At 65.2% G+C, this 25,827-nt stretch overlaps 1 protein-coding gene and 1 pseudogene across 1 annotated transcript; both read right to left on the bottom strand.

The window, feature by feature from the left end:
* Nucleotides 1-5,528: 5,528 nt before the first annotated feature.
* AIF1 (allograft inflammatory factor 1) lies at nucleotides 5,529-9,908 on the bottom strand. Its single transcript, XM_065416079.1, has 6 exons — nucleotides 9,884-9,908; nucleotides 8,792-8,853; nucleotides 7,986-8,052; nucleotides 7,744-7,785; nucleotides 7,262-7,424; nucleotides 5,529-5,616 (listed from the first exon to the last, which is right to left on the bottom strand). The coding sequence occupies exons 1-6, from the start codon at nucleotides 9,906-9,908 to the stop codon at nucleotides 5,529-5,531; spliced, it is 447 nt and encodes a 148-aa protein (XP_065272151.1).
* A 1,037-nt stretch (nucleotides 9,909-10,945) lies between these two features.
* Nucleotides 10,946-24,029, bottom strand: LOC135887663 (von Willebrand factor A domain-containing protein 7-like; annotated as a pseudogene).
* Nucleotides 24,030-25,827: the final 1,798 nt, after the last annotated feature.

A 25,827-nucleotide genomic window follows, 5' to 3' on the forward strand; every position in this document is an offset into this window, starting at 1 on the left:
GTCTGGGAGGGGGCGGAGAAAGGTCAATAGCAAGGGGGCGGGGCTTCCCAGGGCCACAGCATGGGCACGGGGCTGAAAAATTTGCCTAATTTATGCAGAAGCGGTGGGGATTCTTGCAGGATGGAATAGTGGCCTTTAGGGGGTTGTTTGTGATTTGCATAATTTATGCAAAAGGGCGGAGCTTTTGGATTGCGGCTGACGTTTCGGACGCTTTCTCTTTTTATGCATAATTTATGCAAAAGAGGAGAGGTTTGTGGTCCAGCAGAAGTCTTGTGAGTTTGTCTCTCATTTGCATTATGCCTGCGAAGGGAAGGAGGTTCCTGGTATCAAATTAAGCTCTTTTATATTTGCATAATTTATGCACTAGGAGAGTGGCTATTGATAAAATAAAACGAGGTGTGCTTAAGGGCTTCTGTTCATTTGCATAACTTCTACAAGGCAGCCTAGGCTAGTGGTGTAATTATAATTAACCAGGGTTATTTAGTGGTTATGTTCATGTACCTAACGTGCAACCCACCCACACTAAAACTGGATTATTTGGAGGGTCTGTTCATTTGCATAAACAGAGATGTAATGAACTAGGGGCATAGGGAGCTCTTTGCTCATTAGCATAATGTATGCAAAATATAAGAGGCTTCTGGGCTAATACCTGGAGATCCTTCTAATTTGCATAAATCCTGGATTGTGATGTAATGCCATTGAGGTAATTTAATGTCCTCATCTGCATAAGGGGCGTGGCTTCTGGCATAATAAAATCAGTTGATTTGAACAATTTATTGGAAAGGAGGCGGGGACCGGCTGGAATGCAGTGTGCGTGTGGGAGGGCCTGTAATTAACATGGGTTTTGAAAAATCAAAGGGGGCCATTAACAGTTTTTTCTATCTGCATAATTTATGTAACAATGGGGGCGGTGTCCTAAGGCAAATTATGTAAATAAGAGAATCTTTGTTTGCATAATTTATGCAAATATGCACCTTTCGGAGAGGGGCAGTATCATTTGCATAATTTATTCCCAAGAGGAGGGTCTCCTGGAAAAGGAGGAGGTTTATTAGGGCATACTCCACTGAACGGGGTGGGGGGTGCAGAATCCAGGGAGGGGAAGGCTGAGGGGGGGTTTATGTATTGTAGACTAATCCTGACCAGGCCATAGACACCTGCCCTGCCATCATGAAATGTCCCACTGGGAGACCCCCCCCGCACCCACATAGTACAATGGGATATTCCAACCCCCCCTCCAATAATGATAAAGGACTATTTCACCATGACACTCCCCTTCGTTATTATAATGTGATGTTCCAATCCCACCTGCTATAATGGACCATTCCACCTGGAGAGGCACCTCCCCATTACAATGAGAAGTTCCAACCACATTTACTTACAAATATAATGGACCATTCCACTGGGAGACTCCCCCTCCATATAATAATGGGATGTTTCAAGTCCACCTGCTATAATAGACAGTTCCTCGCAGTGGCACCCTCCCGGGATTGCTGTAATGGGCCATTCCACCATTCCGCCTCCCCATTAAATGGACTGTGCCACTCTCCCTCATCTGGGTCATGCCATCAGGAACTAGCCCACCTCCCCGGAGATAATAGGCCCTTCCACAAGGAGACACCCCTCTACCCTCCAAAATGGAATGTTCCACCTATAATGGGCCATTCTAACACCCCCATCCCCGCTATAATGGAACATTCCAATGCCCCCTATAATTCACGACACCCGCATCCTATCATGGAATGTTCTATTCCCCGGTTATAATTGAGAATTGGAACGTGGACGTGATCCTGGAATGGTCGAGTTGGTGATTCGTAGGCGGGAGAACAGCACAATACAGACCATGGGTTTCAAGGCGGCAGGCATTAGCAAACTCAGGGAGTTGGCAGGTCAGATCCCACGGGAAGCAAGTCTAAGGGGAAAACAACTGAAGACAGTTGGCAGTTTTTCAAAGAGACATTACTGAGGGCACAAGAGCAAACTACCCCACCGCGTAGGAAAGACGGAAGTATGGCAAGAGACCAGCCTGGCGTAACCAGGAGATCTTCAGTGATCTAAAACTCAAAAAAGAGTCCTTCAGAAAGTGCAAAATAGGTCAAATTGCAAAGGAGGAATATAAACAAATAACACAAGTCTGTAGGGACAAAATTAGAAAGGCCAAGGCACAAAAGGAGATCAAACTAGCTAGAGACATCAAAACATTCTACAAATACATTAGAAGCAAGAGGAAGACCAAGGACAGAATAGGCCCGTTACTCAGTGAGGGGGGAAAGACAATAACAGAAAATGTGGAAATGGCAGAGGTGCTTAATGTCTTCTTTGTTTCGGTTTTCACCAAGAAGGTTGGTGGCGATTGGACGTCTAATATAGTGAATGCCAGTGAAAATGAGGTAGAATCAGAGGCTAAAATAGGGAAAGAACAAGTCAAAAATTACTTAGACAAGTTAGATGTCTTCAAATCACCAGGGCCTGATGAAATGCATCCTAGAATACTCAAGGAGTGACTGAGGAAATATTGAAGCTATTAGCGATAATCTTTGAAAAGTCCTTGAAGGTGGGAGAGATTCCAGAAGACTGGAAAAGGGCACATCTAGTACCCAGCTATAAAAAGGGAAATAAAGACAAACCGGGGAATTACAGACCAGTCAGCTTAACTTCTGTACCCGGAAAGATAATGGAGCAAATAATTAAGCAATCAATTTGCATACATCTAGAAGATAATGAGGTGATAAGTAACGGTCAGCGTGGGTTTGTCAAGAACAAAGCGTGTCAGACCAGCCTGAAAGCTTTCTGTGACAGGGTCACAAGCCTCGTGCGTAGGGGGAAGCGGGAGACGTGGTATAGCTGGACTTTAGTGAGGCTTTTGATACTGTCTCGAGTGACCTTCTCCTAAACAAACTAGGGAAATACAACCTCGATGGAGCTATTATAAGGTGGGTTTGGAACTGGTTGGAAAACCGTTCCCAGAGAGTAGTTCTCAATGGGTCACAGTGAGGCTGGAAGGACATAACGAGTGGGGTCCCACAGGGATCGGTTCTGGGTCCGGTTCTGTTCAATATCTTCATCCGTGACTTAGATAATGGCAGAGAGTCCACTGATAAAGTGTGTGGACGATACCGAGCTGGGAGGGGTTGCGAGTGCTTTGGAGGACAGGATTAAAATTCAAAATGATCTGGACAAAATTGGAGAAATGGTCTGAAATAAATAGGATGAAATTCAATAAGAACAAATGGGCAATAGCTGCCTAGAAAGGAGTACTGTGGAAAGGGATCTGGGGGTCAGAGTTGGCCAAGAGCTAAATATGAGTCAACAGTGTAACACTGTTGTAAAAAAAGCGAACATCATTCTGGGCTGTATTAGCAGGAGTGTTATAAGCAAGACATGAGAAGTCATTCTCCCGCTCTACTCCACACTGATTAGGCCTCAACTGGAGTGTTGTGTCCAGTTCTGGGCGCCACGTTTCAAGAAAGATGTGGACAAATTGGAGAAAGTCCAGGGAAGAGCAACAAAAATGATGAAAGGTCTAGAAAACATGAGCTGTGAGGGAAGATTGAAAGAATTGGGTTTGTTTAGTCTGGAGAAGAGAAGACTGAGAGGGGACATGAGAACAGTTTTCAAGTACATAAAGGTCATTACAAGGAGAAGGGAGGTAAATTGTTCTCATTAACCTCTGAGGACAGGACAAGAAGCAATGGGCTTAAATTGCAGCAAGGGAGGTTTAGTTTGGACATTAGGAAAAACTTCCTAACTGTCAGGGTGGTTAAACACTGGAATAAATTGCCTAGGGAGGTTGTGGAATCTCTGTCATTGGGGATTTTTAAGAGCAGGTTGGACAAACACCTGTCAGGGATGGTCTTGATCAGGGGTGGGCAAACTTTTTGGCCCAAGGGCCACATCTGTGTGGGGAAATCGTATGCAGGGCCATGAATGTAGGGCAGGGGCAGGGGGTTGGGGTGTGGGTGGGGTGCAGGAGGGGTCTCAGGGCAGGGGAGCGGGGTGCAGGAGGGCCTGCAGCAGGGGGTTTGGTGCAGGAGGGGTTCGGGGTGCAGGCTCCGGCCCGGCACTGCTTACCTGGAGTGGCTCCGGGGTGGCAGGGCGTGCAGGGGGGCTAAGGCAGGCTCCCTGCCTGCCCTGGCCCTGTGCCGCTTCCGGAGGTGGCCAGCATGTCCGGCAGTGGCCCCTGGGGGTGGGGTGAGGCCCTCGCCTGCGGGTACCACCCCCGAAGCTCCCATTGGCCGCAGGTCCCCATTCTCGGCCAATGGGAGCTGCGGGGGCGGTGCCTGCAGGCGAGGGCGGCGCACAGAGCCCTCTGTCCCCTCCCCCCTGGGCCGCAGGGATGTAGTGCCGGTTCGCCGTCCCCTGGTCTAGATAATACTGAGTCCTGCCCTAAGTGCAGGGGACCGGACCAGACACCTCTCGAGGGCCCTTCCCATTCTATGTTGCTATAATGGACCTTTCCATCAGGAGATACCTCCCACCCTTCTATAATGGTACATTCCATCCCAACCCACCGCCCCCCCCCGGCTATAATGGGCCATTTCACTGGAAGGCACCCCCACTTCCCCTCTATAATGGGACATTCCCACCTCCGCTGCTAATGGATCATTCCACCCGGGCGGAAAAGCCCAACTCACCCACTTCCTGGCCAATCAGAGACTTCTATCCCCATCGCGCCTGCCTGGAGGCTCCTGATTGGCTGGGGATGACATCATGCTCCCCCCATGATCAGTGACCCCCCCATAGAAACCACCAGGCAACAGCAGGGTCATTAAGAGGCCTTTATTGACAGTGCCGCACGTATGGGTCACCCCCTGTGACCCCCGACCTTTCACCCCTCACACCGACCCCATGAGTGCCAAGGGGCTCTCGACCTTTAACCTCCCCCGCCTTGGCTGGCCCAGAAACCTTTGTGGGCTTGGCATGAGTCTGGCATGGGGGGAGGGGCAATCCCAGAATCCTTTGCAGGCTTAGCATATGTCATGGGGGGGGGGGGGGGGGAGTCTGTGTGTGACAAGGTCTATCAATCCCAGAATCCTTTGCAGGGTTGGCGGGAGTCATAGGGGAGGTGTGATAAGGTCTGATAATCCCAGAATCCTTTGCAGGGTTGGCGGGAGTTAGGAGCTAGGGCCAAAGAGGGCGCGGGGGGGGGGGGGGGGGGAGAGGTCACGATCCTCAGCCAGGGGACATGTCGAAGTGAACTGAGGGGGGGCTCAGCTCTGGCCCCCAGGGCCCCCCTGCAAAACCAGCCTCCCCCAGGACCTGCCCCCCAGCCTCCCCCGATGTGCTGCCCCCTAGTGGGTCCGGCAAAACTGCACCCCCCAGCCTGGGGGATGCCCCCCAACCCTGCCACCCCAGCCTGGGTGCCGCCCCCTGCCCCCCAGCCTGGGTGCTGCCCCCCTGCCCCCCCATGGACGTTGTTAGTGGCTTGGTTTCCAGCAGCGACATGAACCAGGGGAACCCCAGAGCAGGGGTGCAGAAGCTCTCTGCCCGGGGCCCCCACCAGCCCCCCGGAGGGGGGGCGCCGGGGGCAGCTAGGGGAGGTCAGTGATGGCCCTCTTGGCGGGGGGGCCGGCCGGCTTCTCGTCCTTCTCCTTGGCTTTGTCTTCATACATCAGGATCCTGCGGGGGGAACGGAGACGGGGTGAACGACAGGGGGACCAAGGGGCTGCGGGTCGGGAGTGAGGGGCGCCGGCCAGGTGGGGGATACAGGGGGGACCCAGGGGCTGCGGGTCGGGAGTGAGGGACGCCGGCTGGGTGGGGGATACAGGGGGGACGGGGACGGGGGCTGCGGGTCGGGAGTGAGGGGCGCCGGCCGGGCGGGGGTCCCGGGGGATGCAGGTCGGGAGTGAGGGGCGCCGGCCGGGCTGGGGGGACAGGGGGTCCCGGGGGCTGTGGGTCGGGAGTGAGGGGCGCCGGCTGGGCGGGGGTCCCGGAGCTGCGGGTCGGGAGTGAGGGGTGCCGGCTGGGTGGGGGTCCCGGGGCTGCGGGTCGGGAGTGAGGGGTGCTGGCTGGGCGGGGGTTCCAGGGCTGCGGGTCGGGAGTGAGGGGTGCCGGCCGGGCGGGGGTCCCGGGGGATGCAGGTCGGGAGTGAGGGGCGCCGGCCGGGCTGGGGGGACAGGGGGTCCCGGGGGCTGCGGGTCGGGAGTGAGGGGCGCCGGCCGGGCGGGGGTCCCGGGGCTGCGGGTCGGGAGTGAGGGGCGCCGGCCGGGCGGGGGTCCCGGGGCTGCGGGTCGGGAGTGAGGGGCGCCGGCCGGGCGGGGGTCTCGGGGCTGCGGGTCGGGAGTGAGGGGCGCCGGCTGGGCAGGGGTCCCGGAGCTGCGGGTCGGGAGTGAGGGGCGCCGGCTGGGCGGGGGTTCCGGGGCTGCGGGTCGGGAGTGAGGGGCGCCGGCCGGGCGGGGGTCCCGGGGGATGCAGGTCGGGAGTGAGGGGCGCCGGCCGGGCTGGGGGGACAGGGGGTCCCGGGGGCTGTGGGTCGGGAGTGAGGGGCGCCGGCTGGGCGGGGGTCCCAGAGCTGCGGGTCGGGAGTGAGGGGCGCCGGCTGGGCGGGGATTCCGGGGCTGCGGGTCGGGAGTGAGGGGCGCCGGCTGGGCGGGGGTCCCGGAGCTGCGGGTCGGGAGTGAGGGGCGCCGGCTGGGCGGGGGTTCCGGGGCTGCGGGTCGGGAGTGAGGGGCGCCGGCTGGGCGGGGGTTCCGGGGCTGCAGGTCGGGAGTGAGGGGCGCCGGCTGGGTGGGGGATACAGGGGGGACGGGGGCTGTGGGTCGGGAGTGAGGGGCGCCGGCCGGGCGGGGGGGACAGGGGGTCCCGGGGGCTGTGGGTCGGGAGTGAGGGGCGCCGGCTGGGTGGGGGTCCCGGGGCTGCGGGTCGGGAGTGAGGGGCGCCGGCCGGGCGGGGGTCCCGGGGGATGCAGGTCGGGAGTGAGGGGCGCCGGCCGGGCGGGGGTCCCGGAGCTGCGGGTCGGGAGTGAGGGGCGCCGGCCGGGCGGGGGTCCCGGGGGATGCAGGTCGGGAGTGAGGGGCGCCGGCTGGGCTGGGGGGACAGGGGGTCCCGGGGGCTGTGGGTCGGGAGTGAGGGGCGCCGGCTGGGTGGGGGTCCCGGGGCTGCGGGTCGGGAGTGAGGGGCGCCGGCCGGGCGGGGGTCCCGGGGGATGCAGGTCGGGAGTGAGGGGCGCCGGCCGGGCGGGGGTCCCGGAGCTGCGGGTCGGGAGTGAGGGGCGCCGGCTGAGCGGGGGTTCCGGGGCTGCCGGTCGGGAGTGAGGGGTGCTCACAGTTTGAATATGGCCGAGCGCTTGCCCAGCATCATGCGGACGAAGTCCCGGTAGCTGATGGTCTCTCCCTGGCCGCCCGTCACCTCCGTGATCATTTTCTTCAGCTCCAGGTGGGTCTTGGCCGCCCCCAGCTTCTCCAGCATCCGCTTCAGAGCCATGATGTCTGGGGGGAGCAGAGATCAGGGGGCCAGCGGGGACACGCCCACGCTCGCACACACACACTCGCACACGCACACATGCTCACTCGCATGCATACACACTCGCGCACACACACAGTCGCACACACACATGCTCGTTCGCACACACACCCATTCTTGCATGTGCACACACACACTCGCACACGCTCCCACACGTTCGCACAAACACGCTCGCACACACACTCGCACACACACGTCCGCACGTGCTCATGCTCGCACACACATGCTCGCACGCACACACGGTTGCACACGCACGCACGCACACGCTCGCACACGGGAACTCACCGATGTCCCCCTCCCCGTTGAGGTCGAACTCCATGTATTTCTCTGCAGGAGGGACGGACGGACAAGAGGATTAGACAGAGGCACTCGGGGCCCCCGCTCCCCCCACACTCTCAGGGGCGTTGCCCCATCACCAGCCCCCTGGCACCTGCTGCCCCCCACCCCCAGGGGGTCTCCCCCTCAGCCCTCAGGCGACTTGGCCCCACCCCAAATGAGCCCCCGTCTGCCCCTCGGGCATCACTCACTCTTGAAGGCTTCCAGCTTCTCCGGCAGGTCTTCGTCTGTACTGTATTTGGGGTCATCCAGGAATTCCTGGGGTCAGAGAGACAGGGCTGGGTTGGGGGCGGAGCTGGGTGGTGAGAGGGGGCCGTGTTGGGGGTGGAGCTGGGGGCAGAGAGCGGGGGCTCGGTTGGGGGCGGAGCTTGGGGGGCAGCCCCATGGTGGTGGGCAGTGGTGTGGGGGGGTCAGAGGACCTCAGTGGGTGATATCAGTGCCCTGCTCATGACATCACCATTATCTGCGGGTGACCTCACAACCCTGACATCACAGCAGTCTGAGTATGACATAACAGGAATCCGTGTGTGACATCAGAGCCTGCTGACATCACCCCGGCTTATGACATCACACCCCTGTCACCTCGTAATGACTGGCATGTGAGGTCACAAGAATCCCGGGTGGGTGACCTCACAGCCGTATGACATCACAGCCCCCTGTGTATGACATCACAGGGTGCCGAGCGTGACATCATCACGCACCGGGGTGATGCTGCCTGGCTCAGGACATGACATCACACGTCGCAGTGACATCACAGCCCGCGGTGAGTGACACCGGAGCCTCGTAACATCCCCCCCCGACATCACTGCCCTCCCCAGGGTGACATCACGAGCTATCAGCTACCATGACAACGGGGAGCTCTGCCCCGGGCACAGCAAGCTGGGGGTGATCCAGGGTCTGACACACCTGGGCCGGGGGGGGGGGGGGGGGGGCTGTGGGGCCCATTCCCCTCCCCCATCCCTGGGGCCCCCACAGACCCCCGGGGGGGGGCGTCTACCTTATTGAGAGAGTCCAGAACCTCCTCCTGCTGGGCCTTCAGCGCCCCGAAGGCCTTGCCCCCTGGTGGGGGGAACAAAGGGTTAATGGTGCCCCTCACTCCCGACCTGCAGCCCCTGCTAGCCCAGCCCTGCCCCCCCAGCTCTGCCGGTGTCCCTCACTCCCGACCCGCAGCCCCTGCCAGCCCAGCTCTGCCCCCCCCAGCTCTGCCGGTGCCCCTCACTCCCGACCCGCAGCCCCTGCCCCCCCCAGCCCTGCCGGTGCCCCTCACTCCCGACCCGCAGCCCCTGCTAGCCCAGCCCTGCCCCCCCCCCAGCTCTGCCGGTGCCCCTCACTCCCGACCCGCAGCCCCTGCCCCCCCCCAGCTCTGCCGGTGCCCCTCACTCCCGACCCGCAGCCCCTGCCCCCCCCAGCCCTGCCGGTGCCCCTCACTCCCGACCCGCAGCCCCTGCCAGCCCAGCCCCCCTTTCAGGCTCTGGGTTTCCTCTTTCTCGGGCCCGGCTGGTTTCCCCTTCTGGGGTTAGCCTGAGGTAGTTTCGCTTTTGCTGCCTTTCCCCGCCCGGCAGGAGGAACTGAGAGAAGGATCGGGAGCCCGGGGGATGTGAGAGGAGAGAAACACCCCTCCCCCCACCCCCCAGGGGGGGTAGGGGACCCCGCAGCGCTCCCAGCCCCTGTGCAGCGAGGGAATGGGACCCAGGCATCCGGGAGGGCACTCACTCCCAGGGGACCCTGCGCTGTGCTCAGCCTGTAGAGAGCAGGGAGGATAGTGAACAGGACCCAGGCATGTGGGGTGGACTTGGAGACCGGTACAGGGAACGGGACCCAGGAGTCCAAGGAGGTGGGGGGAGGGAGATGAGGACTGGAAATGAGACCCAGGCATCCGGGGTGGAATGTGGGGGAAACCAGGATGGGGAATGGGACCCAGGTGTCCGGGGAGCAGGAGAAGGGGACCCAGGACTCCAAGGAGGTGGGGGGAGGGAGGTCAGGATGGGAAATGGGACCCAGGCATCTGGGCTGGGATGTGGGGGAGACCAGGATGGGGAAGGGGACCCAGGCATCCGGGGAGCTTCGGAGCAGGAGACTGGAACGGTACCTTGTGGATTCTTCTGGGAGCTCATGTCTGCTCCGGTCTCGGCCTCCCACGCTGGACCCCGGAGTCCGGGCCGATGCCTCAAGGCCACTTCCCCCTTCCGCAGCTGGGGCCCGGCCTTTATAGACACCGGCCACTTCCCCTTCTGCCGCCTCAAGGAGCCGTTGACTCCGGGGGGGAGGGGGTGTCACCGTGCTGGGGGGCCAGGGCTGCAGGGGGGCAGCAGGGGGCGCTCTCCCCAGCAGTCGGTGCCAGCCCAGAGACCCCAGTCTTGTCCCACACGTTTTGTTCTATTTGGTGGTCCCCCACCCCAGAGCCAGCTGCATCTGAGGGCCGGGCAAGGGGTCCCCGGGTAACCAGCCTCTGTACCCCTCCAGAGTGGGGCTGTGTCTCGGTGCTTAGTGAGGGATCCCCCTATAACCTGCCCCCCGCAGAGGGGCCGTGTCCCAGCGCCGGGCCAGGGGTCACCACCGAGCCCGGCTCCGTGGCGATGAAATGATCACAGAGACGCCTCGACCTGCTGGGTGCCTGCGTTTATTGAAAGCTTAAAGCCCCCGAAGACCTTTTGCTGCGTCGGTGCCGTTTACAGGGGACCATTTTGGTCACTCGGCGGGAACTGGGGGTTCCCCTCCCCTGCTGAGCCATGGGGTGAGCACAGGACCCCCACTCACCTGTGGGGAGAAAGAAAGCCACATTAAGGATGAGAACCCAGGAGTCCAGGCTCCGAGCCCCCCCTGCTCTGACCCACGAGCCCCCACTCCCCTCCCAGAGCCAGGGAGAGAACCCAGGAGTCCTGGCTCCCAGCCCCCCCTGCTCTAACCCACCAGCCCCCACTCCCCTCCCAGAGCTGGGGAGAACCCAGGAGTCCTGGCTCCCAACCCCCCCTGCTCTAATCCACCAGCCCCCACTCCCCTCCCAGAGCTAGGGAGAGAACCCAGGAGTCCTGGCTCCCAACCCCCCCTGCTCTAACCCACCAGCCCCCACTCCCCTCCCAGAGCTGCGGATAGAACCCAGGCGTCCGGGCCCCACCCCCGCTCATGGCTAGGCCCGTGGGGGGAGGGGGGGTTACCATGCTGCGGTGGGGCTGGGTGTCCGATAGTCCATAGTGAAGGCGTCTGTGTTTCCGTTCCCATCGCTGACCAGCACCTCCGCGTACGGGAAGCAGCACATCCAGCTGCGTCGGGCAACAGAGACAGGACGGATAAGCAGGGGCTGCGGGTCGGGAGTGAGGGGCACCGGCAGAGCTGGGGGGGGGGCTGGGCTGGCAGGGGCTGTGGGTCGGGAGTGAGGGGCACCGGCAGAGCTGGGGGGGCAGGGCTGGGCTAGCAGGGGCTGTGGGTCGGGAGTGAGGGACACCGGCAGAGCTGGGGGGGCACGGCTGGCCTAGGAGGAGGCTGCGGGTCGGGAGTGAGGGGCACCGGCAGAGCTGGGGGGGAGCCCAGGGCTGGGCTGGCAGGGGCTGCGGGTCGGGAGTGAGGGGCACCGGCAGAGCTGGGGGGGGAAGGGCTGGGCTGGCAGGGGCTGCGGGTCGGGAGTGAGGGGCACCGGCAGAGCTGGGGGGGGGCAGGGCTGGGCTGGCAGGGGCTGCGGGTCGGGAGTGAGGGGCACCGGCAGAGCTGGGGGGGGAGGGCTGGGCTAGCAGGGGCTGCGGGTCGGGAGTGAGGGGCACCGGCAGAGCTGGTGGGGGGCAGGGCTGGGCTAGCAGGGGGCTGCGGGTCGGGAGTGAGGGGCACCGGCAGAGCTGGTGGGGGGCAGGGCCGGGCTAGCAGGGGGCTGCGGGTCGGGAGTGAGGGGCACCGGCAGAGCTGGGGGGGGGCAGGGCCGGGCTTGCAGGGGGCTGCGGGTCGGGAGTGAGGGGCACCGGCAGAGCTGGGGGGGGCAGGGCTGGGCTAGCAGGGGCTGCGGGTCGGGAGTGAGGGGCACCGGCAGAGCTGGGGGGGGGGCAGGGCTGGGCTTGCAGGGGGCTGCGGGTCGGGAGTGAGGGACACCGGCAGAGCTGGTGGGGGGCAGGGCTGGGCTAGCAGGGGGCTGCGGGTCGGGAGTGAGGGGCACCGGCAGAGCTGGGGGGGGCAGGGCTGGGCTAGCAGGGGCTGCGGGTTGGGAGTGAGGGGCACCGGCAGAGGTGGGGGGGAGCCGAGGGGGCTGCGGGTCGGGAGTGAGGGGCACCGGCAGAGCTGGGGGGGGCAGGGCTGGGCTAGCAGGGGCTGCGGGTTGGGAGTGAGGGGCACCGGCAGAGGTGAGGGGGAGCCGAGGGGGCTGCGGGTCGGGAGTGAGGGGCACCGGGACTATTACCCACCGATAGTCACACACGAGGCCCTTGTCCGCGCTGGGTCCCCGCGGGCGGCAGCTCAGCCCAGAGGGGTTGGCGCCGACCCGGACCGTCACCGGACTCTCCGCATCGACCGCGTGAAATCTCATGGTCCAGACGTGCCGGGCGCAGTCGGGGTCGTGCTGGATGCTGCCCGCGCAGGGCATGGAGAGCTCCAGCAGCGTGTGGGCCGGCGGGTTCTCATCCGTCACCTGTCGGGAGGGGGACAAAAAATCCGCCCTCAGCACCCGAAGAGCAGGGAATCGAGATCAATAATCACTAGCCAGGGAGGGACCCAAGTAGCCCTGGAGAACTGGGGTCAGCCCCCGCTGCGGAGAAATTGGGGACTGCGAATCAGCCACCAGTAACTGGGGATCAATAATCAATAGGCGAAGATTGGGGACTGCGAATCAGTTGCCAATAATCAATAATCAGCCAGCCGCGAAATACGATGCGGGAGTCAGAGCAGCCAGCCGGGAAAGTCAGCAGTGCCGACGTCAACAATCGACCGTCCTCCGGCGAGAGGAGAATCCGGCATTAACTGCGGTGACTCGTCATCAATACTCATAACTGGCCATCGGTGAGCAGGAGCCAATGGCCAGTGATTCTTGGCCACCACCAATCAGCCAATAGTTCACGATCGCTGATTAATGCCCGATAACCGGCCGTCCATTAGCCATCGTTAATGATCATCAATTGTCATTGGCAGTGACGCATGATTGGCCAGGAGTTGTCAATGCTAGCCAGGGAGCGATCATTTAGAGATCATCGATTATTGGCAATCGATAGTCGATTATTGGCAAGCGATGAGCGGGGGACGCCAGCGACCCAACGCAACGCCGTCGGAAGGGAGAGCGCGGGCTGGCTCTGAAGCCAACTCACCACGGCGTCTTCTGGCACCACCATGATGGGGATTTTCATGTAATTATGAGCTGACGAACTTTGTGCCATAAACGTCGCGATGCTGGGGAGAGGCGGGGGGGTGTTTGGGTTAGAAGATTGCGCCCGAGCTGGGTGTTACGTGAAACACTGCGGCTGCCTAAAACTCCCATTAATAATGGTAATTAATAATTATGGATCCTCGTAATTAGAGCTGCGTTGAAGTTGGGATGAACATTTTGGACATTCCCCGTTTGTGGATCTGGGTTTTTTGGGGGCGTTTTATGGAATTTTGAAATTCCGTTGCGAATTTCAGTCCCAGTGTTTTGGTTGCAAAGCTGACGATGTTGCTGAAAACTGAACGTCGTCAAAAATGGCAGCTGAAATTTTAAATTTCATAGAACGTTTTTGAGCAAATGACACCGAACATTTGCAGGTGGTGTTTTTGGCAATCGAAATGTTTGGGGTTTCATCCAAAGCTGTCGTGGAACTAGCTGAATTTCATCAACAATTTCAGCCGACCGGTCGCTGAATGGTTCAGCTGAAATTTCATGGAAAATTTTAGTTGATATTTTTTGGAATTCAATCAAAGAATTGTTGTTGAAACGTCTGGGCCGGCATTCAAAATTGTAGTTGTTTTCTTTACTTTTTGAAATTTGTTTTAATTTTGCAAAAAGTTCCAGCGTGAAATGTTTGGCATTTCAGGAACATTTTCAACGGTTCAAATTCTGCCAAAAATGTGATGCATTTGGTTTGAAAAACGTTAAGTGGAAATTCCCTCCTCCTCCAAAGTTTTGAGCTAATTTTTTTTTTAATTCACCAAAACTTTTAGCTGGAATTTTGACTTTGGCGGAACATTTGAACTTTTAAAAATTTTAACATTTGAATGTTAACGTTGAAATTGTAAAAAGTTGCCTCAAAAATTGTAGTGGAAATTTTGACACCCACCCACCCCCCGAAAAATCAGTGCGACTTTCCCGCAGCATCCCTCCCATTCGTCCATGACACACGACGGAATGGGCCGGCGTCCTTTGCAGCCCCGAAACGCCGTCGCCGAAATGTTCCACATTTTCCAAACGGTGCTGAAAGTTTTCGTTGCCGCATTTGGGATTCCGGCCACACGGTTCGTTGCGATTTCAAACAGCAGCCGAGATTTGAGCTGAACATTTCTGAGCCCCGGCCTTGATGTTTTTCAAACCTTTTGGCCAAAACGCCAAACGTCCCTTCGGATTTTGGTTCCCTGCCCCCCAACGTCAGTGAAAATTGTTTAATTTTTTTTCTCTTTTGGGGCCAATTTCAGCGCAGATTCCTCGTGAACACCCCCCCCCGCCCCCGCCGCACTGGACAAGTCGAATTCCGTTCCCCTTTTACCTTCTGCAAATTCTCCCAAATGCCCCCCAAACGTGTCAAAATGTTGCATTTCGGCCCCTTGAAATGGGCGAGATTCCCCCAGGTCCCGGCCCGGCCCCGCGAGGGCTTGGGGGATCCCGCAGGGGGCTTGGGGGCCTCACCTGGAGGAGAAGCCGGCGTGGCTGGCGGGGGCGGCGAAGGTCCCGCTGAGGACGACGCTGGCACCGGGCCCTAGGCGCCCCCCGGGGGGGTCGTAGCCTTGCAGCAGCCCCAGTTCGTCAGTCACCGAGAAGGTGAACGTGGCCTCGTCCCCGTCGTTCACAACCAGCACCGCCAGCCGCGTCACCGCGCCCGGCAGCAGCGTGCCTGGGGGGGCCACGGAGCGGGTGAGCGAGGGGGTGGGGGGAGAAATGGGGCGGAGCATTGGAGAGGGGGAGGGGCTATGGCAGAGAGGTGGGCCGGAGCATTGGGGAGGGGCGGGGCAGTGGATGGGGAGGGGCTATGGAGGAGAGAGGTGAGGGAGGGGGTGGGGGCAGGTCTTTGGGGAGGGGGGCTGGATGAGGCAGCTGGTGGGGGGAGGGGCAATGGGTCTGGTGGGATAGAACCAGGCCGGGGTCAGGGAGCTGGGAGCCAGGACTCCTGGGTTCTCTTCCTGGCTGGGAGAGGAGAGGAGAGGGGAGGGGAGTGGGGGCTCTAGTGGGTTAGAGCAGGGGAGGGGCTGTGGGGGCGCAGGGGGGCAGTTGGCAGTGGGGTGAGCGGCGGGGGGGCAGGATGGCGGGCGGGGGAGGGGCGTGGGGTGGGGGGGGCGGGATTAGTTCCCCCCCACACACACACAGTCACCGTTCTGCCCTTCCAGGGCCTGGACCTGCACCGACTCGGTGGCCAGGGGGTCGGGGCGGAGGCGGGCGAAGGGGAGCCCGGCGCCCGTCAGCCCCTCCACGCCCAGCACCGTGGCCTGTGGGGGGGCAGAGAACAGAGCTGAAGTGGGGGCCCGGCTTGGCGGGGGGGGGGGACATCAGGGCGCCCCACGGCGGGTCCTTACCGGCAGCTGGAAGCTGATGGGCGCCAGGGCCAGGAGGTTCCCGCTGGCATCCGTGCTGTGGTTCAGGGGCGCGGTGCCCACCGGACCCCCGGCACCGTTCAGGGCCAGGAACCGGAGCAGCCGGGCGCCACGTGCCTCCCCCAGCAGCCGGGCCGAGACGGTGTAATTCGCCCCTGCGGGGGGCACAGAGAGACGAGAGTCAGCACAGAGCCCCCCGGCACTCCCTGGGCGTTACCTGGTGTGACGAACTGGGACTGTTCTTACTGGGGTCTGTGAATGCTGACAGGGGAGTGTGGCTGGGATAGTCTGCATTGGGGGATGGGAGACTGACTGAAAATACCTGAGCCTGTAACATGAGAACCCAGGAAGGGGCTGGGGCCAGGTGACACCTTTGCCCGGGAAACTGAACAAAGGCTGTGGGAGGGGTCGCTGAAGGGGAGTCTGGGGAGCTGGCTAGTGACCATGGCTGGGAGGCAGACAGGGCACTGATCTCCCAGTGGGGCTAGGGTGCCCAGGGACCCCAAGATGGACCTAACTGAGGGGGTCCTGTTGTCTGTGCCTGCAAAACCTGTCTCGGACTGTATTCCCGTCGTCTAAATAAACCTTCTGCTTTACTGGCTGGCTGAGAGTCATGGTGAATCGCAGGAAGCCGGGGGGTGCAGGGCCCTGAGTCTCCCCTTACTCCGTGACACCTGGCACGGGCGTTACCTTGCACAGATGTTACCGCCCCTGGGCATTACCTTGCACGGATGTTACCTCCCCTGGGCGTTACCTCGCTCGGGTATTACCTCGCACGGGCATTACCTCCCCTGGGCATTACCTTGCACGGATGTTACCTCCCCCGGGCGTTACCTCGCTCGGGTATTACCTCGCACGGGCATTACCTCCCCTGGGCATTACCTTGCACGGGCGTTACCTCCCCTGGGCATTATCTCGCTCGGGCGTTACCTGGCACGGGTGTTACCTTGCACGGGCGTTACCTCGCACAGATGTTACTGCCCCTGGGCATTACCTCACTCGGGCGTTACCTGGCACGGGCGTTACCTCGCACGGGCTGGCCCTGGATGGGCAGCACCAGGTCCTGGCGTCACTCCAGGATCTGCAGGGTCACGTCCAACAGGCTCTTGCCCCCGATCTCCACCTCGTAGCTGCTGCTGGGGGTCAGTGCCACCGTCCAGGTCCCCACGGCCTCCACCAGCCGCAGCTTCAGCACCTTGTGCAGGGCCGTGTTGATCACCGGCTCCACACCGGCCGGTGACCCGCCTGCGTGGGGGCGACACGGCACCGGGGGCGCTGAGACCTGGCTCCCTCACCCGGCGCTGAGCCGCGGCCCTCTCGGGGGGGGGGGGGGGGGGGCTGCTTATCTGGGGCCTGAGGTGCGGCTGGTTCTGGGCTGGGCGCAGGGGCTGGTTATACAGCGACCCATCGCCCAGTGTGGAAATGCAGCCACCTCTGGGGTGGGGCGCGGGGGGGCTGGGAAAACAGCCACCTATAACAACCCCGCAGAAGGGCAGCCCAGTGCGCAGGGGATGGGGGGAGAGCGCCCCCTACCTGAGGGCTGCAGGAGGGAGACGGCGAAGCTGCTGCCGGCCAGGCTGCGCACGGACACGGAGAGCTCGCTCAGGGCGTCATCCACGGGGAAGGGGAAGCGGGAGCCGAGGAGCCGGGCCCGGGTCACCGTGATGGGGGCCGCGTTGAGGGCCAGCTCCATGACCCCCAGCACCCCCGAGAGCTCAGCCTTCGACGTCAGCACATAGTAGCCCCCCGAGAAGGCTGCCAGCTCCTCAAAGACGTTCACGGCTGGGGGGACAGACGGACGGACAACAAGGGTGAAAGGCCCCATCCCCCGTTCCCAGCCCCCCAGAGCCAGCCGGTCCCCCACCCTGGGGACGGATCAGAGCTAGCGCCCCCCTACCCCATTCCCCGCCCCCCCCCAGCCAGCCAGTCCCCGCCCTGGGGCCGGGTGGGAGCCGGCGCCCCCTAGAGGGGACAGGCCCCTGCCCCATTCCCCATCCCCCTGAGCCAGCCAGTCCCTGCCCTGGGGCCGGGTGGGAACCGGCGCCCCCCAGGGGTCCCAGCCCTGCCCCCACTCGCCGCGCTCACCCCGGGCGCCGTGGGGGGCGCAATACCCCGTCAGCAGGGCGTTGACTTGGCTGCGGGTCGATTCCACCAGCACCTTGACCTGCTCCAGCCGGGCCTCGTCCTTCGCCCCCGCGTCCGAGAAGAGGAAGATTTTCGAGCTGGCGGGCGGGGGGCAGGGGACAGAGGTGAGGTGGGGGCCGGGGCTCGTCCTGGGGGGGGGCATGGGGCTGGCCTGGGAAGGGGGGCTGGCAGGATGGGAGGACGTTGGGGGGGTCAGGCGGCAGTGTGGGGCTCCGGGGCTCCAAGCTGGGGGGAAGTTGGGGATGGGATTTGGGAGGCTTGGGGCAGTGGGGGGCTTGGGGGTGTGGGTGGGCTTTGGTGGGGTTCAGGGTTAGTGGGGGGCTCGGGGGGTTGGGGATGTCGGAGGCAGTGGGGGCAGTGGGAGGTCAGGGGGCAGCAGGGGGCTCGGGGGCAATGGGGGGCAGTGGGAGGTTGGGGGGGCAGTGGGGGGCTCACCGGGGCTCGCTCACCCGCAGCGCCATCTCCAGGCCGGTCAGCGCCAGCTCGGGACAGTCCCCACCACCCTTCACCACCAGCCGCGCGATGGCCGCCTCGAACTGCTCCACGTCCTGGGTGGTGTAGACGGGCCCCACGTCTGGGGGGAGAGGGGAGGTGAGTGGGGGGCAGGCGCAGGGGAAGGAGGGCGCAGGGGCACCGGGGGTTCGGAGCCGTACCCGGGTCACTGAAGGGCACCAGCATGTAGCAGTGGGGTGTGGGGGGATCGGGGCCATACTGGGGGATCGGGGGACAGGGGGATTGGGGCGCAGGGAGATCGGGGCCGTACCCGGGTCGCTGACGGGCACCAGCACATAGCTGTGGGGTGCGGGGGGATCGGGGCCGTACCGGGGGATCGGGGTGCGGGGGGATCGGGGCGCAGGGGGATCGGGGCCGTACCGGGGGATCAGGGCGCAGGGGGATCAGGGCGCGGGGGGATTGGGGCCGTACCGGGGGATCGGGGCGCAGGGGGATCGGGGTGCAGGGGGATCGGGGCCGTACCGGGGGATCGGGGCGCAGGGGGATTGGGGCGCAGGGGGATCAGGGCGCAGGGGGATCGGGGTCGTACCAGGGGATCAGGGCGCAGGGGGATCGGGGCCGTACCAGGGGATCGGGGCGCAGGGGGATCAGGGCGCAGGGGGATCGGGGCCGTACCAGGGGATCAGGGCGCAGGGGGATCAGGGCGCAGGGGGATTGGGGCCGTACCAGGGGATCAGGGCGCAGGGGGATCAGGGCGCGGGGGGATCGGGGCCGTACCAGGGGATCGGGGCGCAGGGGGATCGGGGCTGTACCTGGGTCGTTGAACGGCACCAGCACGTAGTTGTGGGGCGCGTCGGCAGAGCCCACGTGCTGGCGGATGAGCTCCAGGCAGACGCGCTGGACCTGGGCGATGTCGGAGCTCATGCTGCCCGTCGTGTCGATGGCGAAGGTCAGCGAGTAGCCGGCCAGGTTGAAGAGCTTCCGGAAGGCGGCCGAGCCCACCCGGGCCAGGAGCCCCGAGCCTGCGGGACCCAACACGCCTCAGGGGGGCGGGGGCTGTGGGTCGGGAGTGAGGGGCGCCGGCCGGCCGAGGGGGCTGTGGGTCGGGAGTGAGGGGCGCTGGCCGGCTGAGGGGGGCTGCGGGTCGGGAGTGAGGGGCACCGGCTGAGGGGGCTGTGGGTCGGGAGTGAGGGGCACTGGCTGAGGGGGGCTGCGGGTCGGGAGTGAGGGGCGCCAGCGGAGGAGGGGGCTGCACGTCGGGAGTGAGGGGCGCCGGCCGGCCGAGGTGGCTGTGGGTCGGGAGTGAGGGGCGCCGGCTGAGGGGGGCTGCGGGTCGGGAGTGAGGGGCGCCAGCGGAGGAGGGGGCTGCAGGTCGGGAGTGAGGGGCGCTGGCCGGCCGAGGGGGCTGTGGGTCGGGAGTGAGGGGCACCGGCTGAGGGGGCTGCGCGTCGGGAGTGAGGGGCACCGGCTGAGGGGGCTGCGCGTCGGGAGTGAGGGGCACCGGCCGGCCGAGGGGGCTGTGGGTCGGGAGTGAGGGGCACCGGCTGAGGGGGCTGCGCATCGGGAGTGAGGGGCACCGGCTGAGGGGGCTGCGCGTCGGGAGTGAGGGGCACCGGCCGGCCGAGGGGGCTGTGGGTCGGGAGTGAGGGGCGCCAGCGGAGGAGGGGGCTGCACGTCGGGAGTGAGGGGCGCCAGCGGAGGAGGGGGCTGCAGGTCGGGAGTGAGGGGCGCTGGCCGGCCGAGGGGGCTGCGGGTCGGGAGTGAGGGGCACCGGCTGAGGGGGCTGTGGGTCGGGAGTGAGGGGCACCGGCTGAGGGGGCTGTGCGTCGGGAGTGAGGGGCACCGGCCGGCCGAGGGGCTCTCACCTGGTCCCACGAAGAAGTCCCGCGTGGCCCGGGTGGCCAGCTCCGCGGCCTGGCGGTGCAGGTGGTGGTGGGGCGAGAGCTGGGGGTCCGAGGTCTCTTTGTTGATGCCGCCGGTCGGGGAGAAGTTTTGGGCCACGTCGTTCCGCCCCCCCATGGCCGCATTTCCCTGGGGCCGAGGCGGGAAGGTGAATGGGGGTGGGGTGGGGACGGGGGAGGCAGCTGGCGTGGGGAGGGGGTGATGTGGGGGAGGGGAGCGGTGGGGGGTGGGGGGGGCTCTGCTCACCTCGGGGTTTGCTCCGGCAGGTGCCCGACAGCTTGTACCCGCTGGTCACCATGTCACTCACCAGCATGTTCCCCTGGCAGAGATAGCGCCCCCTGCCGGAGAGCCGCGGCGTTACACTCGGGGGGGGGCATGCCCCCACTGACCCCCTGCTGCCCCCAGCCATCCCCCAGATCAGCGCCCCCTGCCGGAGAGCCGCAGCGTTACACTCGGGGGGGCATGCCCCCACTGACCCCCCGCTGCCCCCAGCCATCCCCCAGATCAGTGCCCCCTGCCGGAGAGCTGCGGCGTTACACTCGGGGGGGGCATGCCCCCACTGACCCCCCGCTGCCCCCAGCCATCCCCCAGATCAGCGCCCCCTGCCGGAGAGCTGCGGCGTTACACTCGGGGGGGGGCATGCCCCCACTGATCGCCTGCTGCCCCCAGCCCAGCACCCCCTCCTGTCCCCCACCCCCACTGACCCCCACCTACCCCCAAGATCAGCGCCCCCTGCCGGACAGCTGCGGCGTTACACTCGGGGGGGCATGCCCCCACTGATCCCCTGCTGCCCCCAGCCCAGCACCCCCTCCTTTCCCCCTCCCCCACTGACCCCCACCCATCCCCCAGATCAGCGCCCCCTGCTGGAGAGCCACGGTGTTACACTCGGGGGGGGGCATGCCCCCAGACCCCCCGCTGCCCCCAGCCCAGCACCCCCTCCTGTCCCCCACCCCCACTGACCCCCACCTACCCCCCAGATCAGCGCCCCCTGCCGGAGAAGCGGAGCGTTACACTCGGGGGGGGGCCATGCCCCCATGGACCCCCCCAGTCCACCCAGCCCAGCGCCCCCTGCTGCCCCCTACCCCCCCAGCCCAGTGCCCCCCACTGACCCCCACCCCGCTGCCCCCAGCCCAGGGCCCCCTGAGGTTGGACACACGGGTCCCCCCATCTCCGCCCCAGACAGTGTCGGGGGGTCACCCCGGCTCCTTGGCACAGTCCTTGCACGTCGGCTTGTCCGGGGGCGCTGTCGGGACGGCCGGGCTGGAGGCGTTCACTGCGGGGGGTGGAAGGGGTGAGAATAGCCAGTCCCTGCCCCATTCCCTGCCCCCCAAGCCAGCCAATCCCTGCCCTGGGGGGCTGCATGGCTGGTGGGTGCTGAGCCGATGGGGCTGTGCTGGGAGGGTGAGCGGAGGGCGATGGGGTGACGAAGTGGGCGATTTGCTTGATTGCATGTGGAGGGGGTGGGACTCAGTTTCCCTGGGGGTTACTGGTTTAACGAGGTGAGGGGAGAGGGAGTTTGTGGGTACACAGGACCGGAGAGGGAACTTGGGACCCCAGCCAATGGCCTGGAGGATGGAGACCCCAGCGACCGGTGACCTGAGACCCCGACCCGGAGACCCAGCTCAGGAATCGCAGCCGGTTCTGGCCAGTGGGAGGACAATGGGCTGTGGGGAGAGGACCTAGTGACCTAACCAGCCGGTTCCAGCCCGAGGGGCCAGAGGACAGAAGAGGGGAGAGGGGGCCCAGTGACCCTGTTTCCCTGGAGAGAAGACAATGGCCAGAGGGGGCTTGGGGCCGGTGATCTCAGATGCCCAGCTGGGGAGTAGGGGGGTTCGGGGCTGGAGAGGGGGAGCAGGCAGAGCCCACCTGGATGCAGGGAGACTGGGATGTGCTGGATTGAGGGAGGCCAGGCCTGAGGCCCTGAGAGTTTCCTGTGCTGGGTTCAACCCTCAATAAACCTCCTGTGTGACGCTGGCTGAGAGTCGCTCCGGGCTAGAGAACAGGGCGGGGGGGCGGGGGGGGGGGCATCGTCCCTTTGGGGGTGGAGGCCCCGGGGGTCCAGAGCGAGTGGACTCCCTGGGGGGGCCCACGGCAGAGACAGACGTGCTAAGGCTCAGAGAGGTGCGGCTCCAGGCGGTGGAGGGTCCTGACCCCGAGAGAGAGTGGCCCCCCGAGAAGGGCTGTCGCACTGAAAGGGGCACCCCCCACGGACCGCACGGGGCCACGAGTGGGCACGACCTGGGAGTCCGTGACAGACGGGGGCACTGGGGTGGGGGGGCTGAACCGATGGGGAGCTGGGGGGCAGGATTAACAGCTGGGCAGGAGCCAGGCAGATGTGGGGGGAGAGCTCCTGCCCCCCACCCCCGGGGAGGGCCCCAAACCCCAAGAAGAGCTTTGCAAAAAATCGTGAGATTCTGGGAGCCAGTCTCGGGATTTGGGGGGGCCAGTCTGGGGATTTCAGGGCCCGTCCTAGGGCTGTGGGGGGGTCCGAGCGGGGGGTTTGCTCTCTGGCAGGCCTGGCCGGGGGCGGGCGAGCGGGTTCTGGCCCCGGCGGCGGCGCTTACCCAGGTGCCCGCAGGGCTCGGCCTGGCCCAGCTCGGCCCAGTTGCTGTTGCTGCAGGACGTGCAGGGCTTTCCCGGCGCTGAGCCGAGCCGACTCCAGCCCCCCCGGGGTCCCGGCGCCGCCCGGCGCCCCCACGGCCGCGTCCCGCAGGAGCCGGAGCCGGGTCGCCCCTGCAACGCCAGCGCGGGGCCTGTGTGAGCTCCCCGAACCCCCCGAACCCCCAACCCCCTGAACCCCCAAACCCCCTGACCCCCCGAAACCCCGACCCCCTGAACCCCCGAAACCCCGACCCCCCGCCTGCAGCCGGGTCGCCCCTGCAAAGCCAGCGCGGGGCCTGTGTGAGCCCCCCGAGCCCCCCAACCCCCCAACCCCCTGACCCCCCCAAAACCCCGACCCCCTGAACCCCCGAAACCCCGACCCCCCGCCTTCAGCCGGGTCGCCCCTGCAAAGCCAGCGCGGGGCCTGTGTGAGCCCCCCGAACCCCCCGAAACCCCAACCCCCTGAACCCCTGAACCCCCCGAAACCCCGACCCCCCGCCTGCAGCCGGGTCATCCCTGCAAAGCACGGGGCCTGTGTGAACCACGCCGGGTGCTGCAGGTGGGTGCCCCCGGACCCCCTGAACCCCCCGAGCCCCCCAAGCCCTCGCCTGCAGCCGCGTGCCCCCGACCCCCCCTGAGCTCCCCGAACCCTCCGGACCCCCTGAACCCCCCGACCCCCCTGCCTGCAGCCTGGTGCCCCCTGACCCCCCCGGACCCCCTAAACCCCCGACCCCCCCGCCTGCAGCCGCGTGCCCCCGACCCCCCCGAGCTCCCCGACCCCCCCGGACCCCCTGAACCCCCCGACCCCCCTGCCTGTAGCCTGGTGCCCCCAAGCCCCCTGAACCCCCCCGCCTGCAGCCTGGTGCCCCCCGAGCCCCCCGCCTGCAGCCCAGACCCCCCCCACCCCCCTGCCCAGCTCCCTGAAGTGCAGCACCCCCCAATCCTCCCAGCCCCCGGCCCGGCCCCACCTCGGGCCATCTCCGTCCAGGTGGAAAATCTCCACCTGGTTGTTCCCCGCGATGATTTCCTGGATCGCCTCGGCCAGGCGCCCGGCGGAGACCTCGGCTGCGAGAGACAGTCAGTGGGGGGGGGGGGGACCCCGGACTCCTGGGTTCTCTCCTGGCTCTGGGAGGGGAGTGGGGGCTGGGGGGTTAGAGCAGGGGGGCTGGGAGCCCGGACGCCTGGGTTCTCTCCCCACCTTGGAAATAGGCCTTGAAGAGCCCGCTGGCCGTGAGCGGCTCCATGTTCTCCAGCGTCCCGGGGGCCATGGGGGGCTTCCCGGCGGGCGGGTTCCTCTCCAGGAACCAGGCCACGGCCCGCAGGGCGCCCATCTCGGTGATGTCGGCGTCGGTGAAGTCGCCGGGGGCCAGGCCCCCCGACTCGGGGTTGGGGCGGAAGGCACCAGCCAGTGCCAGGAGGAGCACCCAGGGGAGGGCGCGGCCGGGGCCCATGGTCTGGGAGTGTGTCGCTGGCCCCAGGGATGGAGGGGCCCAAGGGATGTCGGTCGCCTTATAACCCCGCGGGTGGGCGGGGCCGGGGTTCCCCACCCAGCTCTGAGATTGATCCACTTCCTCCTGGCAAAGCCCCCTGGCCTCCTGCCAGCCACTCCGAAGCCACTCCCAAAGGGGGAAACTGAGGCACGAGGAGCCCTGACTCCCCCTTCCCCCCACCCTGCTCTAATCACTGGACCCCACTCCCCTCCCAGGGCAGGGGAGAGAACCCAGGAGTCCTGGTGGGTCGGGGGTGGGACATGGGGCCTGGGGTTCTAGGCCAACGCCCCTCCCCCACCCAAGCGCATGATTTTTTACTTTTGCCCCATTGAAATATTTTTTATTTTGACGCTTCCTGGAGCAACTCGGTTCACACGGAACAAAGTCCAAGTGCTGAGAAATGAGTCTGGTGCAGAGAGACCCAGCCCTGCCCCCCCCCCCCCCGCAGTGCCCCTCACTCCCGACCCGCAGCCCCTGCTACCCGGCCCTGCCCCCCCCGCAGTGCCCCTCACTCCCGACCCGCAGCCCCTGCTACCCGGCCCTGCCCCCCCAGCCCCCCTATGCCCCTCACTCCCGACCCACAGCCCCCCGCCAGCCCAGCCCTGCCCCCCCCAGCTCTGCCGGTGCCCCTCACTCCCGACCCGCAGCCCCCTGCTACCCGGCCCTGCCCCCCCCCCCCGCAGTGCCCCTCACTCCCGACCCGCAGCCCCTGCTACCCGGCCCTGCCCCCCCCGCAGTGCCCCTCACTCCCGACCCGCAGCCCCCTGCTACCCGGCCCTGCCCCCCCCCCGCAGTGCCCCTCACTCCCGACCCGCAGCCCCTGCTACCCGACCCGCAGCCCCTGCCAGCCCAGCCCTGCCCCACCCAGCCCCCCCGTGCCCCTTACTCCTAACTCGCAGCCCCCCCCAGTGCCCCTCACTCCCAACCCGCAGCCCCTGCCAGCCCAGCCCTACCCCCCTAGCCCCCCTATGCCCCTCACTCCCGACCCACAGCCCCCCGCCAGCCCAGCCCTGCCCCCCCCAGCTCTGCCGGTGCCCCTCACTCCCGACCCGCAGCCCCCTGCCAGCCCAGCCCTGCCCCCCCCCCAGCTCTGCCGGTGCCCCTCACTCCCGACCCGCAGCCCCCTGCTAGCCCAGCCCTGCCCCCCCCCCCCAGCTCTGCCGGTGCCCCTCACTCCCGACCCGCAGCCCCTGCCAGCCCAGCCCTGCCCCCCCCAGCTCCCCTGTGCCCCTCACTCCCGACCTGCAGCCCCTGGGCGCTGGTCGAGGCTGCAGGTGCCGGGCAGCTGCGAGCCGGGGATTGTGGTTACAGAGGAAACGCCTCGCGGCCGTGCTGAGCCCAGCAGGTTTGTGCGTCAGCCTGGAGCCCACAGGGGCCCTGTCGCCCCCCAGCCCTAGAGCCGCTGGCGGCCCCAACCCCGACCTGCACAGACAGCGAGAGGCCCTGCATCCCCCACCCCCCATGTGGTCAGCGTCTCCGCTCCGGGCTGCTGACCCTGGCCCGGTCTGGTGCCAGATGCTTGATACCACAGAGACAGCTCACACGCAGAGCCCTGAGGCTGCGGGTCGGGAGTGAGGGGCACCGGCAGGGCTGGGGGGGGTAGGGGCTGCGGGTCGGGAGTGAGGGGCACCGGCAGGGCTGGGGGGGGCTGGGGGGGCAGGGGCTGCGGGTCGGGAGTGAGGGGCACCGGCAGGGCCGGGGGGGGGGGCAGGGGCTGCGGGTCGGGAGTGAGGGGCACTGGCAGGGCCGGGGGGGCTGG

The sequence above is a fragment of the Emys orbicularis genome, chromosome 13 (genome assembly GCF_028017835.1).
Source record: "Emys orbicularis isolate rEmyOrb1 chromosome 13, rEmyOrb1.hap1, whole genome shotgun sequence".
NCBI classification, from domain to species: Eukaryota; Metazoa; Chordata; order Testudines; family Emydidae; genus Emys; species Emys orbicularis.